This window comes from Hylobates moloch, unplaced genomic scaffold (assembly GCF_009828535.3).
Source record: "Hylobates moloch isolate HMO894 unplaced genomic scaffold, HMol_V3 SCAFFOLD_1, whole genome shotgun sequence".
Lineage (NCBI taxonomy): Eukaryota > Metazoa > Chordata > Mammalia > Primates > Hylobatidae > Hylobates > Hylobates moloch.
Window position 1 is genome coordinate 203,459,906 of NW_026652276.1, and position 17,574 is coordinate 203,477,479.

The 17,574-nt window shown below is 35.9% G+C and overlaps 1 protein-coding gene across 5 annotated transcripts in view; it reads right to left on the minus strand.

Moving 5' to 3' along the window:
- Positions 1 to 17,574, minus strand: part of CADPS2 (calcium dependent secretion activator 2) — a 572,316-nt gene that overhangs the window by 185,399 nt on the left and 369,343 nt on the right. For all 5 annotated transcript variants that reach the window (XM_058426274.1, XM_058426269.1, XM_058426272.1 and 2 more), the window contains exon 9: positions 13,252 to 13,318. In XM_058426274.1, coding sequence (XP_058282257.1) covers positions 13,252 to 13,318 — 67 coding nt within the window. The remainder of the gene's footprint in view (positions 1 to 13,251; positions 13,319 to 17,574) is intronic.

Here is a 17,574-nt window from a genome sequence, read left to right on the forward strand (position 1 = left end):
ACAGTCACTGCTTCTGTATTTTGGCATGAAACTTAATTTATTTCAATTCAGTAAATATTCTGCCATATTTGAAAATGTACTATTTTTGAAAGTATGAACCACATATTTATCTTGTTAAAAAAAAAAAAAAACACTAACAGTTTAACAGCACACATAACTCAGCTTGTACTCTTAAATGTATCCTCTTCTGCTTACCATAACAAATGACATTTGATTTTTAAATGTCATACACTCCACTGAAAACACTCAAGAAACAGTAAACATCCCCTCATGCAAGTAGGCATGCCATTATGTTATGGAAACAGATGTCAGAGCCATGGAGAAACCAGGCTTACCCTTTCAGGATACACAGACAGCTATGATGTGACCACAGTTATAAGAAAGCCATCAAAATACCAAGGAAATTTGGAAACAAAATTAACGAAGAATCAAAAACAATAACTTAGGAAACAACGAATTAGGGAGTTATTATTCCCATTACAAAGATACTCTTACCTTCACAAAAATATCTGACTTACGTAAGTGGTGAGATATTTTTATATTTGATATATTAGTACTTGGAGAAAAAGGTAAAGCAAAAATATTGGAAGGTATTATGAACTGAAAACTAGTCAGGAAAAAGTGGTGTTTTTGGAATTGTAATGGAACATAATAAAATGTATAATTTAATTCTAAATCTAGGCCAGGCACAGTGGCTTGTACCTGGAATCCCAGCACTTTGGGAGGCTGAGGTGAGATGATCACTTGAGGCTAGGAGTTCAAGACCAGCTTAGGCAACAAAACGAGACCCCCATCTTTTAAAAACTTTAAAAATCAGCTAGGCATGATGGCGTATGCCTATAGTCCCAGCTACTTGGGAGGATAAGATGGGAGGATCACTTAAGTCCAGTGAGTCATGATGGCACCACTGCACTCTAGTCTGGGTGACAGAGTGAATTCTGTCTCAAAAACAAAAACAAAAAAACATTATTACATGTGATAGAATTACAGATTTTGATTATGGAGCAAGGATTTGAAGATATTACATTTGGAAATTTAAAACTATGATTTTTAGAGGATTCAAAACTCACTAAATCATAAGTAGTTAAATAAAGAACCAAGCTTCATTGAAAAGAAAATGAAATACTATACTCTAAGTAATTCTCTCACACTAGCATTGAGAGACAAGGTCTGGGCCCTTGAGATTGTGGTCTAAACTCCAGCTTTCATGGATGAGGGAAGTAACTTTCCAAGGTCACCCAGATAAAAAGGGTCGTCTTGGCTGGGCATGGTGGTTCACGCCTGTAATCCCAGCACTTTGGGAGGCTGAGGCAGGCGGATCACGAGATCAGGAGATCGACACCATCCTGGCTAACACCATAGAAAATGTTCCGTAGAGACGGTACTGAAACCCCATCTCTACTAAAAATACAAAAAATTAGCCGGGCGTGGTGGCACACACCTGTAGTCCCAGCTACTTGGGAGGCTGAGGCAGGAGAATCACTTGAACCTGGGAGGTAGAGGTTGCAGTGAGCTGAGATCGTGCCACTGCACTCCAGCCTGGGTGACAGAGTAAGACTCTGTCTCAAAAAAAAAAAAAAAAAAAAAAAAAAGTCACCTTGAGTCTAGAACACAATTCTCTGTAGTTCAATGGATATTCTTTTCAATATACCATATTATTTTATACATTCTCATTCTGAAACTTAAAAACAACTGTATTCCCGAATAGCAAGCCAATTGCCTCTTAATTTCTGGCAAAGTTATTATTTCAGATAGCACTGAGTCCATGATCAAAAATCACTAAAGGTGTTGGAGAAAGAGAAAAGTGAATTGAATAGCAAATAATTCAAGGTAGTATGCTTTTATTCTCTTTTCTCAGGTATGTATTCAATAAATCACCATCATTTGTTTTACAGTAATTGTTAATATCCTTAACATAAAATTATAATCTTTGGAGGTGTTTAATAATTTTTCTATTAAATTTCACTAGTTAGGTCTGAAATTAATATTGTCATCCCTTTAGTTTTTTCATTCTGAGAAGCTGACTGTTAACAGGTCCATTTAACTTATTTATAATAAGAACTAATATATTTTGTCTTGCTTTTTTTTCCTTTTTATCTTCTATTATTTGGTCATTAAAGTTTTCTTAGCATTTAATTTTTATACTATAATAGTTTCTTTAAAAGTTTTAAAGACATAACCCATATTTTCTCTATTTATTGAAAAACAAAATAATTTTTTCACTGGCTCTATATAACATGAGGACTAGAACCTGTTTTATTGTTCCATTCATTATTTTGATAAAATCTAGAGGTTAGGATTCACATTTTGTAATAACTACTTAATTATATTTCTATAACCTATTTCAGGAATCATTTTTCATGTTTAATTGAGCCGCCAAAATATTTTACAAGAATAAAATAAACCATGTGTGTTTATTTCATTATTATTCTAATTATTCTACATCTTAAGTTTCACATTTCTGAGATCATACTCATTTATCTCTCAAATGTCAAGAATTCTCCTTTAAATATGTTCAGCAATGTGAACTGTATTTTTTTCCTTTTTTGAGCTTTTTGGTTATAGAAACTTTTTTTAAGTCCAATTTTACAGACTTTTTTAATTGTAGAGAAGCATGACAGAGTGACCAAGATTTTGAGCTATAACACTTATTTCATAAGAATAATATCTTGCTGGGAAAGCACAATAGAAATAAGACTTTGAGGAGAAAAAAACTAATTTTTTTTTTTTTTTTTTGAGACGGGGTCTCGCTCTGTCGCCCAGGCTGGAGGGCAGTGGCACGATCTCGGCTCACTGTAACCTCTGCTTCCTGGGTTCAAGTGATTCTCCTGCCTCAGTCTCACGAGTAGCTGGGATTACAGGCATGTGCCACCACACCTGGCTGGCTAATTTTTGTATTTTTAGTAGAGATGGGGTTTCGCCATGCTGGCCAGGCTGGTCTTGAACTCCTGACCTTGTAATCTGCTCACTTCGGCCTCCCAAAATGCTGGGATTACAGGCGTGAGCCACTGTGCACAGCCAAAAAAATTTTCAACGATTGCAAGTAGATATAAAATCACAAAAGTATTTAGATTCTATTGAACATGTTGCTGAATGATTTAGTGGTTTTATCTTAGAAACTAGTATCCACTGCAACTATTTAAACTCATGATGAAAGACTTAGGAGGATCTAGAGTTGTATAAAATTATTTTAAGGGACACATTGGCAAAATAGTTTAATACTAATAGGATTGCTCTTTCCTATGTTGTCTTTTACAGAGATATACTCCTTCCTTGATATCTTTTGAGATCTGTGGATTAGTCATACTAAACAAAATAGTAAGTTACTGAATTTAGTTTCTTGTGTATTTATAACCTCTGTATCTTCCCTTATGTTCTTATAGGTACTTTTTTTCCTCTCTTTCATTCATCTGTGCCCTTATTCATTCACCAAATATTTATCATGCATCTACAGTGAATTTTTCCAGGCTTTGGGTACACAACAGTGCCTCAGAATTGGGGGAAAAAAACCATCTCATAGAGTGAGAATGGAGGAGATAAATGAATTGCAATTAGGAGATACTGAAAATAATTTTGGGTGGTGAATTGTTTTGCAGGAAAACAAAGCAGAGGAAAGAAACATTAAAAGCATTCTATTTTCAATAGTGTGGTCAGAAAGGCCTCTCTGAAGACAATCATATTAAGGTATTTCAACTGGAAGTGAAGGGAAGATAAACCAGGTTTAACAGATCAATCTGCCATGTCAAATGCAAATTCCACTTTCATTTTCTCCCCTCAATTACTTACTTATCCTTATTCTTTCATACTTTTTTTTTTTTTTTTTTGAGATGGAGTCTTGCTCTGTCGCCCAGGCTGGAGTGCAGTGGCGCAATCTCGGCTCACTGCAAGCTCCGCCTCCCGGGTTCATGCCATTCTCCTGCCTCAGCCTCTCCAAGTAGCTGGGACTACAGGCGCCCGCCACCAAGCCCGGCTAATTTTTTTTTTTTGTATTTTTAGTAGAGATGGGGTTTCACCGTGGTCTCGATCTCCTGACCTCGTGATCCGCTCACCTCGGCCTCCCAAAGTGCTGGGATTGATTACAAGCGTGAGCCACCGCGCCCGGCCCTTTCATACTTATTTTTGACAAGGCTTTAGAAAAATCATTTTAAGTCTTATATATCTCATTTAATTTTTCCGTAATATAAGAAAAACAATAATAGACCTTACAGGGTTTTGAGAGAATTGGAGAGAACTGATATGGGAGTGCCTAGCACAATGCCTGCCTGTTACACAGTGGTCTCCCCGTGAATGTAATTGAGTTGTCAGGGAGCCACCATCCTCCTCTCACTTTATTCTTTTTGAGTCTTAGAAGAATTGTTTCACGTTGGGTACAGGATGCAGGTGTTACTATAACACAGTACAGTCAGCACCTGATTGACTTGGGGATTGAACTCTTTTCAAACCACATGTTTCCACACTGTGAATGAGCTGAGGGCTGCTGATGCTCCACATTTCTGACTTCTGTCTCCTGGCCTCACTTGGCTCTCCCCACCCCTACCTTTCTTCCCACTCTCAGGGGATGTTTATTTTTAGAGACAGGATCTCACTCTGTCACCTAGGCTGGAGTGCAGTGGTGCAATGATAGCTCACTGTAACCTCGAATTCCTGGTCTCAAGTGATCCTCCCACCTCAGCCTCCCAAGTAACTGGGACTATAGGTGCATGCCACCATGCCCAGTTAATTAAAAAATAATTTAGACACGGGGTCTCACCACGTTGTCCAGGCTGGTCTCAAACTCTCAAACTCCTGGCCTCAAGCAATCTCAGTTTCTGGAGTAGCTGGGATTATAGGTATCGTCACCATGCCCAGTCTGTTTTCACAATTTTTATCAGCAAACAAAGAATACAGTGGCTGTGTTGATGAAGATGTTTGGTGGAAGAATACGTAAATTTATAAGAAAATGAGAAAGTGAGGAAAAGTGATAATACACCTAAATGTAGTTTTAGATACTACATTTGTCTATTTCTAATGGACATTATCTTAATTATACATTATAATGTCTTTTAAAAATTACTGCTTTCTTCAAAACCAAATGTTGATTACTTCCAAAAGCTCTTTACATAATTCACATGTTCATATTGTCATGGGTTAAAGATTACAGACTTGATGTGTGTAACCCACCCAAAATGTTAAAAATTTACTTGCTGTTTAAGAGCTAGCCTTATAAATTAGTTGTCAAAGAGGTGAAATGCTTACATTAATGTGCATTTTTCTTCACATAACCTGAAGTACAACTTGAAGTGGCTGTTTTACGCTGTAAGTATTATATCTCTAGCTAGCTTTAAATGAGACAATTAGTTTTTTAAAATGCTGGAGATATAAAATTTTAAGTACCAATTTAACAATTCTTTGAAGGTACAACAACAAAAATCAACAAGTCAAAAACTTCAGGTATAGAGGAATCACTCCATTTCTAGAGGCATGGTGGTCACTTAAATGGCAAAGTATTGAAACATTTGCGTTTAGCTTTTAACTTCTTTAATATTTTGTTTAATATCTAAAATATCACCCAACAGACCTAGACTCTGTCATAGATAATTGGGCCTAGAGATATAACAAAGAGTACAGATGGAAGAGTAATAAAATACCAACAACTAACAGAGCTGTCACTGACAATTAGGAAATGTGACCCATGAGACAACTGAAAAAGGTGCAATCTGGCGTTTCGAATACATCGACTCCAGAAGCTACAACCTATTCATGCTATCTTTTGGGCTGATTCCTGGTTCTATTTCCATAAAATGTTGCCATATTTCACCCTTCTTTTAGTTCCTTTAGTATCCCAAGAGATCTTACTTTTATCCATCCCCTTTGCAAGCTCATGATAAATCACATTCCCAAGGCCAGACCTAGAACAAACCCACAGGGTAAATTCAGGTGTTCCTGAATAGTATTAACACCTGTAGCTGCTGGTTTGCTAGCCAGTTACCAGTTCACGGGTAATCTGGAGAAGTTGTACTCAGACCTTTATCAGGTGGCACTAATAGTTAAAATATGCTGCTGAAAGATTAGCAGGGGTCACCCTGCTCCCTGTGCTCCCACTTAGAGGCAGTCTTGCAGCCCCTACTCTGCCTCGTCACCACTTGACAGGGAATTAGATAGACAACAGGTGGTTTGACCTATTCTGATCTGGTATTTTTCATTTACAAGCTTACTTGTGTATTTCTGAACAAAGCTTATATCATTTACTATATTGAAATTGAAAATCCCTTCAGTGGAAGCACAGCAAAGAGAAACATTCAATATATTTTACCCAATCCACTCTTAATAACTCCGTAAAGAATGGATTTGTTGAGAATTGGGAGATATGAACAGACTTTAATCTGGGGACAGCATTAAATCAGGTTTCAGCATCACTGCTTTTGATAGGGCACCTAAGTTGCTGTAGTACCACAAGGTATCTGCATCTGGTATACGAAACCTCCCATTTTGTTCTCAATTGCCAACCTGTGCAACACCTGTCTGTGTCCACACATGCTAAGTGCTAACTATGGGATTCTAGAGACCACAGAATTCAGGTTTGTATGTTGTATTCCTACTGCAGGGATCATGTTAACAGCTGGCAGCTTAGCAACTGCCACCATCTAATTTCAGTGAAGATTAAGGCTTTAAAAATCCTTAGCTGGAAATGTTCTTGGCAGAGGCCAAAGGTGCTGCTAGAGTTATTAAAAAAAAAAACAAAAAACCTACACCAGAGCTGAATTTAATCACGAAAAATGAATAAATCTTCAAGATCCAGATAGATTGGACAGGAATATTTATTGTTAACTGTCTTGTCCAAATGGTGTAAAAAGATTTAGTATTCGGTGCACAAATTAGAGAAAGGAAAGTCAGTCTTTTCAGAACAATGTTGAGAATGATTTGCATATATTTATTTACTTAACAAATACTTAGTTTCTACTCATGTACCAGGCAGTGTTTAAAGTTCCACAGATAAAGTAGACTAAAAGAAAGATAAGGTCCTTCTTTTCATGGAGCATACATTCTAGAAGGGGTAAAGAGATAACAACAAAAATAATAATAATAAACATATAAATGTAAAAAAGATTTAATTGGATATAAATGCCCCTAACAATATCAAACAGAATAATGTGACAGAGAATGAGTTGAGGGGTACTTCAGGTTGCCTGGGTGGAAAAGGCACATTTGAAAAGGCAACATTTGAACTGATATCTAAATGGACGTGAAGGAATGATCCAGGCATGGGGAAAATAAAAGCTGTAGGATGTTCAGAATTTCTATAAAGGGGCTTAGAGCTGGCCTAACAATCCAGGTGGAAGAAAAGTAAGGGACTTAATCCAAAGGTGTATTTACACAACAATCACACTTAAAAATAACCCCAGTTTATATATTTATTTGAAGTGCCTTTGGTGGGGGTGTCTGGTGACTTGAAGGTGCTAAACTCCTACTCTTGGCACTGTAACTAATCTGAGGAAAGAGCTGTAGAAGTCAAGATGTGGCTCAGTGACAGGAAATAACTATTCAAAGAGGAAACTTGAGGTCAGAATATTTAGGACCTCCTCTAAGACACGGTTATGAGTTATTCTAAGTGCAAAGGGAGTCCCTGGAAGAATTCAAGCAGCAAATTGTCAAAATGTGAGTTATGCTTTAAATAGATTATCCCATAATGTGAAGAACCGATTGTTAAGAAGGATGGAAGTGGAAGCAGAGAGAACAGCTAGGATGCCATTGTAGGAATCCATGTGATGATGGTGGTTTCAATCAGTATGGTGGTGGTGAAGATGGAGATGACTGGATGTAAATGGAATGCTATTTTTGCTATGGAACAGCAATCTTTTCTGCCATGGGCGTAAGGAAAAAAGAGGGATCAAATATGATACCTAGGTTTTGATTTAAGTATGTTCAAATAGAAGTCAATTTTATATTCCTTACAGAAGTTTGGGAAGTAATCTAAATTGAGGAATATTCATTTATTTAACAAATATCTACAGATTCTCCACTATGTACAGATTCAGGCACACTACTTGTGTAGAAGATTTTATACACACACCTGTAGATATAAAGACATATATATGCATATGAATACATACAACCACACACATGCACACACTCAGAGCATTTTGAAATCGAGTCTTGTAGAACGATTTTCAAAAAAGCACTAAGCTCACAAAAATGTAAACTTTCGTGGATTTTTAGCCAGCAATTTCATTTCTATAAGAACACTCCCACATATATATGAAGATTAATATACAAGAATTATACATATATTGATTATGGCATTTTTTTTTCTCCTCCACAACAAAAACCATTTTTTTTCTCCTCCACAAAAAAAACATTCAAAGTGGCATTGCTTGATTTAAAAAACTTAAATGTTCAAAGAAGGAGGACTGTTAAAGTACATAAACTTATAATATAGAATCCAGTTATTTATTTATCAATTTAAAAGTTTTTTTTTTTTTTTTTTTTTGAGACAGGGTTTTGCTCTGTTACCCAGGCTAGAGTGCAGTGGTGCAATCATGGCCTACTGCAGCCTTGAACTCCTGGCCTCAAGTGATTCTCCTGCTTCAGGTTCCCAACATGCTGGGATTACAGGTGGGAGCCATGGCACCTAGCCTTAGGTAGATTCTTATATGTTGATATGGCAACTTCTCATGGATATATTTTTAAAGGGGAAACAAAGCAACTCACAGAATAAAAATATATGAAATGATTCCATTAGGAATGAATGGATGTGTGTTTCACATAATGATGAATTAAAGTTGCCTAACTCCTTCCTAACAAGTTTGGAAGGCCACACTATTAGCAATGGCTACTTGGCAACTTTTGCAAAGGATAGTAGAATAACGTGGTAGTGCTGGCAGGAGTGTCGAAGGGGCCTTTCATTTTCCACCATAAAAATTGCATGGGTTGATTTTTATCCTACACTGAGCATGTCCCGGGTTTGTAAATTTTAATCCAATTGAAAGCATAAAGCTATAAAGTCATTATGCCATGATTTTCTTGATTTGGCAACAATATGTCTGTTCACTTCACTTTATCTTACTGCCATAAGCAAACATCAGCTAGTGCCCCAGACTAAACCTAGAGGATATAACTGAACTTCATGTTCTTCAGGTGGTAGTTTCATTCTCAAATGAGTGAGAAGAGTCTGCTGTAGTGGGTCCCCATGTGTGCTGAATAGTTCAGAAATCAATAGGATGGGTAGCCACTTCTTTATGTTGAAAGCAGATCTTGATAACATCTCACTGACAGAGTGCCTCTCATACATCTGCAGCAGGTATGGATCACTCTGTGGCATGGCTGACTGTTTACATCCCGTGCCAACTCAGCTGATATGTAATTAACATTATGTCTTGATAGCCTGCTGTTGTTTGCAGCAACTTCAAGTCATGATTCTGACACATCAACAACAAGCAGTGAACACTTTGATACAGGGCCAAAACAACACAGACGTCTACTCAGTTTCCAATGATGTCACGCAGTCAGTGGCCTTCATGAGCACAGGACTCATTATGTCATCACTCCCTGGCCATTTTTCTAATAGAGTAACACTGTTTTGTACTTCATGAAATGAATGATCCATAGTGATTAATCACATATCTGTTTGTCTTCAGATCAACTGTAGTTATGTGCATCAATGTAATCATAGCAGTATGGCAGAGGAAATAGAAGTTTGACAGAACTGGATTTGCTGGACTCTACGACTTACTAAACTGCGTAATCCTGAGTAAGTTCCATAACTCCTCTCTGTATTATTTTCTTATCTGTACAATGGGTATAATAATAATACCTACCTTCACAGGCTTATTCTGATAAGATAAATTATTACAAATGTTTTACATAAATGCTTACCACAAAGTACTTGCTTAATGAGTATTAGATTTAATATAACAGTAATTATGTTAATTGGGGAGTGCTTCAGAATTATTTACTACAGAATACGGAATACCTGGGACATACATTTTTGAATAGGCATTAGCAGAATACATAATGAAGTAATAATTCATTTGTTCACATCTCAAATACAGAGTGTTAAAGGTAACAAATTATTTTATTATAATGAACTACAATATATTAAAGTATCTTAAGTACTTTACACCAATGATATCCTCCAAATCTGATAATAAAACACTGAAAAAGCACAAGAAAAATAAGTAACAAACATATACAAGTTTAATTCTGGTAGTATTTCAAGCATATTCTTCAAAATCACTATTCTTTCAATTTGGCTTGAACCAAAATTTACCTTCACTAAAAAAAGAAGCCTCTTAGAAAGCATTAAATTCTATTTATTACTATAACTATATTGGCATCAGAATATGCCAATAAGAGACCAAAATGATCTTACCTGGAAGCCAAATAAACACTCAATATTAACAACTCATTTATTTTCCCACCTTTTGACTCCAATTTAAATGTTTACATGAGAGTCTTTGAAAAGTCTTTTCACCTCAGTGGCTCTTCGAGTGTTCACTTTGAACAATGAATGACTCTGCAGCTGGCCAAACCTTACTCTCAATCAATTTTTATGAGTATAAATTCTTGAGCTGATGGTTGGATTTCCAGTGATATCACTCATAATACACACTCACAAGTGGTGATGAGATTCACATTATCAACAGAGCATCATTCTGCTGATGGCAGCGGCAGACACAGCAGGGGTATACTGTCCTCCCTACGAAAACAATTCCTTCACCTTTCAATAATGCAGCCTGCAGGTATGGACCTACAAAGTGTGTGTGGATAGAATCAGAGCTGCCTTTAAAAATACTAATAAAAACTACCCAGTTCTTCCCAATGCGTCATTCTCATTGAATCTCCATACATATCCATCTTGATTTTGAAGTGTGTGCCTTCAATTTGCCTTCCCATTACATTTGGAATTGAATGTAAGATTCACTTGTGTTTAAAACTTGTCAGAATACTCGCATGGATTTTCAGTACATTTGGGCATGGAATTCTCTGCATGAATGCATGTGGATATATGCACATATATGTGTCAAAGTAAATATATAATGCTTAAACACGACTTCAAATTTTAAGAAGAAACCTCAGGTAGAATAAATTCAAATTCATTATAGTTTGGTGGTACTTTCTTAAATTTAAATTATGAAACATATGGGGTTGCCTACTTTGAATTAACTTAGATATCCCTTTTAAAATGTAAAGCATATTTTTGTTATTGAGAAAACACTTTTAGCTCCACAAAGACATGGTTAATCTTCCCCCAAAAACATATCAATTAACAGTCGCAAAGTATTACAATTCCTTCCTTCATTTCTAAACTCTCTTATGAGTAATAATCAAAGTATACATATTTGCCCTGCAACTTCTGGGTCTTACGATCATATGCTGGAAAATAAGATGAGGGGCAAAAATTACTTGGAACCTTACCTGGCAAAAAGCATGAGGTGATCATTTGACCTCTTAAGACTGATCTACAAAAGCCTTTCATATTCAAAAAATCCGTTAAAACAATCAAATAAAAAATAAAAAAAAACAGTGACTAATGCAAATAACATACTGAACATCTGTGGTTATTGGGTTACATTCCCACGTTCTTTCATACCTATTTCCACCAGTTAACACCTATGCTTGCTAAGTTAGCTGGGTTTGTTCCCAAACTAGTTTATGCTAACAACATTAGCCATTGAAATTATGTACTTAAATGAGATTTTACATAAATGCATAAAATAACTGAAAAAGAAGCGGCTGTTTCCACGAAAAATCAGCTGAATGCTTTAGAAAAACTTGATAAAGACAAGTCACTAACACAACCTTGTCAAATTAGATATGAATGAAATACATCCATAAGATATAAATAAGTATCCAGAAATACCTATTAAAACTGCTTAGGAAATACATTTAAATTCATGCACCAATGTAAGAAACTAAATGTGGAAACTGTAGAAGATGCCTTAAGGTTTTTGAAAAATAGATCACCCACAACCCCAAACAGGTAACCTTTTTCAAAGCAAATGCTAGTGTTCTATACAAAAAAAATTAAATCTGTGTGTGCATGTGTATGTATCTTTTATTAAAGTTGACCAACTATTAGTTCTAATCACGTAAGAAGAGGTTACTTTTTAGCCAGGAAAAAAAAAATAGGCTGGCTGTGTGCCATGTAGATAAAACTACTTTTCACTGAGTTTTCACACGTTTCATGGAGTTACCAGGCTATTATGGGACATCAATAAAGTAATTTTATCCAGCAATTGACGGATGGCTGTATGTACTCACTGGAAGACAGCAAATGATCATTTTCCTTCCTTGGCATTTTACTATGTCATTCTGATCTAGTCCAGTTAAGCTTGTTTAATGTGTGCCATTGGAATCAATGAGATTTTTACAGAATGTTTTGTGTTAAGAATTCCAAGAGTGATACTCTTTTCATATATTGGGAACAAAATAGCTTGGATTTATCATGGACTGGAATGACTATTACTTAGAAGGGTATTCTTTAATATAAATTTAACTTAATTAGTATGTTCTATGAGCAACGTTATCCATGACTACAAAAGAAGAGTCAGCCAAACTGCATGTTCTGATAATATATGTTCAGAATCCAATTGTAAACAAATATACACCAGTCAAGTTGACTCAAAAACATATTTATGTGAACAGGTGATTTGTTGGCTTATTTGTACTAAATGTGGCATATTTGCATTAAATGGCAGCATATTTGCATTAAATATGCCAGTTAGTACAAATATAATATTTATATTAAAAGGAGTGATTATATGTATTATGCTTTATATATAAAATCTAGAACGATGCAGTTGTTCTCAAGGTATAGTCTTGGAATCCCAGAGATCTCCAAGATCTTTTCAGAGGGTCTACGAGGTCAAAACTGTCTTTATAAGAATACTCAGAAGTTATTTGTCTTTTTCACACTTTTTCTCCCATTAGGATAAAGTTGAGTTTTCCAGAGGCTACATTTTATCTGATACTGCAAAAAATTGAATGCAGAAGCTGATGCAAGAATACAGTTACCTTCTATTAAGCCAGAGGGCAAAGAGTCCAAAAGCATAAAACAATGCCACTTATTTCACTTAATTGTTTGGCTTGAAAAACAGTTATTCTACATAAAAATTTTAGTGTTAGCATGTAATGAATGTACTGCTTTTATTTAAAGTGGCTTAAACATATTTTAACTTCTAAAACAGTAAATTTTGATAGATATAACCCACATAAACAAATTTTGAGAACTGCTATCTTAGAGTGATTATTTAACAGGAAAAAATGACTAACCTGAACTAGAACAAAGTAACGTTTTTTCCATCTTTTCCAAAGCTTCTGTCCAAGGGCATACAGATATCTGGAAAGAAAAACAAAAGCCAAAGAATACTTAAGATGAATAATGTTGTGCTTCCATGTAATCATATTTCTTCCATAAGTATTTATTTTTGAGACCAGCCTACTAAAGGCGAAGTTTAGCTCATTTGGAAAGTGAGACAACATGCAGCTTCTGTGTTAGAAAATGAGTTAGCTTATTCTGGGTTCTTAAAGGGAATTGATTTATGTGACTTATCAATTTGTCAGTCCTTACCACAAATTGAGCAAAGTAGGAGTTAGAAAGGATAATCAAAGAACCAGTAGGAATTTTATTCTTACATGCAATTCTTAAGAGAGACAAAGGCTATTAATTGAGGACACGGTATCAATGCTTCAGTTCTCAGATGACCGGAGCTGAGTGGTGTGCCCTGAGGAGCAGCCAGCTGCAGAGCCAAGAATCCAGGGTGAAGGGTCACTGTCCAGCTGGGTGACCCCAAAATGTGCCTGCACCAATCTCAGTCTCCATGTCCTCACCTATCAAATGAAAGGATGGATTTGCTGATTTCTAAGGTCTCTGCTAGCTCCATCGTTATGGGATTTACCTGACTTATGAAAGCATCTCACTGCAAATGTTTTAACTACAAAATTCTGATAGTAACGAAGATGCCATTGGGTAGTTTCACATAGTTTCAGCCTTGGCTTTTCTTCAACTTTGCATTGACCTTAGTAAGCTGAATTGAAATGATTAGCCAATCATTTGAGAATATTATTCTTACTGAATATACAAATGATATACTGAAATATCAGGGAGGAAAAAGAAGAAATTAAAAATTAGTGTGACCGTGTTGTGGAGAGCTATTCCAAAATTATGCCACAAAATTATAAACACACTCCCTATAAAAGTGGAAAATATTGCTAGAAGTTTAAAATATGACAGAGGCCTAATTTTAAGATTAAAGAAAGATTTTTCAATATTTTATCATAATCCTTTATTCTGAAATGAAGGATTAACAGTGCAGAGGCTGTTCAAACAAAATTTATATACAATTCTGAGTGATTTTTTTAAAGGAGCATTACCATTATTTATTTAGGGGCTTAATATCTTTAGACTTTCACAACTTTTAAAGCTAAAATCTTAGGCTGAATCTTTAATTTCTGTCTTATTAAAATAATCCTATTTTGCAAAACATAACATACTGTTTGCCCCCCTCCCCCCTTTAGAAACAGTGACATAAGGAGTTGGCTAAGGTGTGGGGAATTAATGTGCACTCATTCACTACTAGTGGGAGTGTAACATCTTGGGAGATAATCCTTCTGTAGGTAACATGTCAATACATCGAAATAGTCATACTCTTTCATTCCTGAATGTATTAAGGTAATAAAGAGGTGCACATAAAGGTGTATGCTGTAGGGATACATAGAACAGTGTTGTTTATATTACTGGAAACTGATAACAAATGTCCAACAGCAGTAAAATTATTCAATACGTGCTGGCATATCCACAGAGAAATACCATGCTGCCAACGAAATTATGTTTTTGATAAAATTAATAACATAGAAAGTATCACATTGTGTAATATTACATGAAAAGTGTAGGATTCAAAACTACACACATAGTTAATGATTTGGAACTTGTAAAGAATATGTAAAAACAATTCCAAAATATTACTAATAGTATCTTTGAGTGGTAGAGTTATGGCAGATTTAAGTTTCCTTCTTCATTCCCTGAAAATTCCCAGAAATTTTCAGAATCCGGGGGCGGGGTAAACATGGAGTTACTAAAAGTCAAAATAAAAACAAAGTTCTTGCATTGTAAAACATAACCCAAATGGTCCAAACCAATTATATATTTTCTTTCAGCACGTCAGCTAACTGAAGTGTTTGGTGAACTTCTATTCAGCATTTATGATACCGTTAATTCATTCCATCATCTGTGCTTGTGGATGGAATGTGAATTCATTTAATGACTGGCTGAGACATTACTGCTCTTATTCTTACCTGTTCATTGTTTCTTCTCAAGGACCCCTTAAAACCCTTTGCTCCACCTTTGCTCTAGCTTCTAATTTCTTCTCTGTGGTTCTAGTGACAGGTATTTAGTTGCTCTCTTTCTGTCTTTCCTCTGCAATTTCCTGTTTTGAAATGCACATACCCAAGCTCTTATTTCAGGGTTAACAGCAATGACCTCAGGAGCTAGATACTGTGGACATGACAGGTGCCCTTTATGAAAGTGAACTAGCAAGATATGCACCAAATAGCTGGCTCGGAGCCACAGAGAGCATCTGGAATGACCTTTGCCTGGAACCACAGCCTGCTTCTCAGCTCTTTCGAAGTGTCTCACTTTGCAGACTGCTGGGCAACTGGGTCATATACAAGTGAAAGTAAATAGTGATACACAAACCATCAACACCACAATCTACTCAGTGTCGGTCTTGCTGACAGTGAAGGTCCTGCATAAAGAATAATAGCTGCAACATCATCAAAATGATAGATTAACAAATTTGGATTAAAATATATGGTTTCTTTGAAGACAGAAAGCAGGGGGACAGATGGATACATACATGTTGTATTAAGGGGTTAGTAGAAGATGTTATAAGGAACAGAATAAAAGAGAATTTGTGATTGGAACCAAGGTAAGCATTTAAATGATGATTTCTGGGATTAGGTATCAAGTATCCCTACCTAGCTGCTTTTTCACTGGTATGAAAGCAGTTTCTTAGCATAAGAAACACATTGAAAAATGAGCAAAGAGCCAGATGCAGTGGCTCATGCCTGTAGTCCCAGAACTGTGGGAAGTCAAGGCAGGAGGATTGCTTGAGGACAGGAGTTCAAGATCAGCCTAGGCAACATAGCCAGACTCTGTCTCTACAAAAATAAAAATAAAAATTAGCTGCATGCAGTGGTACACACTTATCTTGGCTACTTGGGAGGAGGCTGAGGTGGGATAATCCCTTAAGCACAGGTGTTGGAGGCTGCACTGAGCTATGACCATGCCACTGCACTCCGACCTGGGTGACAGAGCAAGATCCTGTCTCTTAGAGTAAATAAAGGAAGAATGAAGATAAAAATGTTCATCAATATTATTTAAGAATAAACACTCAAAAACAATCTAAAAATCAAATATTAAAACATAATAATTTTGCCATCAAAAGTGAGGCCAAATAAAGAATTACTAATGATACGGGAAAATTCCTATAATGTTAAGTTTTAAAAAAGCAGTCACACAAGTTCATATTATATGCATAGAGAAATATCCAGAAAAATGCAACAAAATGTTAATCTTATAGTTAATATCTGGTGAGTGAAATTAAAGATTAATTTCATATTATTCTTTATGCCTTTCTATAATTCCACAATGTCTACATTGGCCATGTCTTCCTTTTACTGAGTAAAGTTTATTGGTATAGTTTACATAAAGTAAAATTACCTGTTTCAGGTATCTAATGTGATAAGTGTTGACACAGTCATGTAACCACCACCACAATCAACTTATAGAACATTTCCAACACAGGAGCACCCAGATTCATAAAGCAAGTCCTGAGTGACCTACAAAGAGACTTAAACTCCCACACAATAATAATGGGAGATTTTAACACCCCACTGTCAACATTAGACAGATCAACGAGACAGAAAGTTAACAAGGATACCCAAGAATTGAACTCAGCTCTGCACCAAGCAGACCTAATAGACATCTACAGAACTCTCCACCCCAAATCAACAGAATATACATTTTTTTCAGCATCACACTACACCTATTCCAAAATTGACCACATAGTTGGAAGTAAAGCTCTCCTCAGCAAATGTAAAAGAACAGAAATTATAACAAACTGTCTCTCAGACCACAGTGCAATCAAACTAGAACTCAGAATCAAGAAACTCACTCAAAACCGCTCAACTACATGGAAACTGAACAACCTGCTCCTGAATGACTACTGGGTACATAACGAAATGAAGGCAGAAATAAAGATGTTCTTTGAAGCCAACGAGAACAAAGACACAACATACCAGAATCTCTGGGACACATTCAAAAGCAGTGTGTAGAGGGAAATTTATGGCACTAAATGCCCACAAGAGAAAGCAGGAAAGATCCAAAATTGACACCCTAACATCACAATTAAAAGAACTAGAAAAGCAAGAGCAAACATATTCAAAAGCTAGCAGAAAGCAAGAAATAACTAAAATCAGAGCAGAACTGAAGGAAATAGAGACACAAAAAACCCTTCAAAAAATTAATGAATCTAGCAGCCGGTTTTTTGAAAAGATCAACAAAATTGATAGACCGCTAGCAAGAGAGAAGAATCA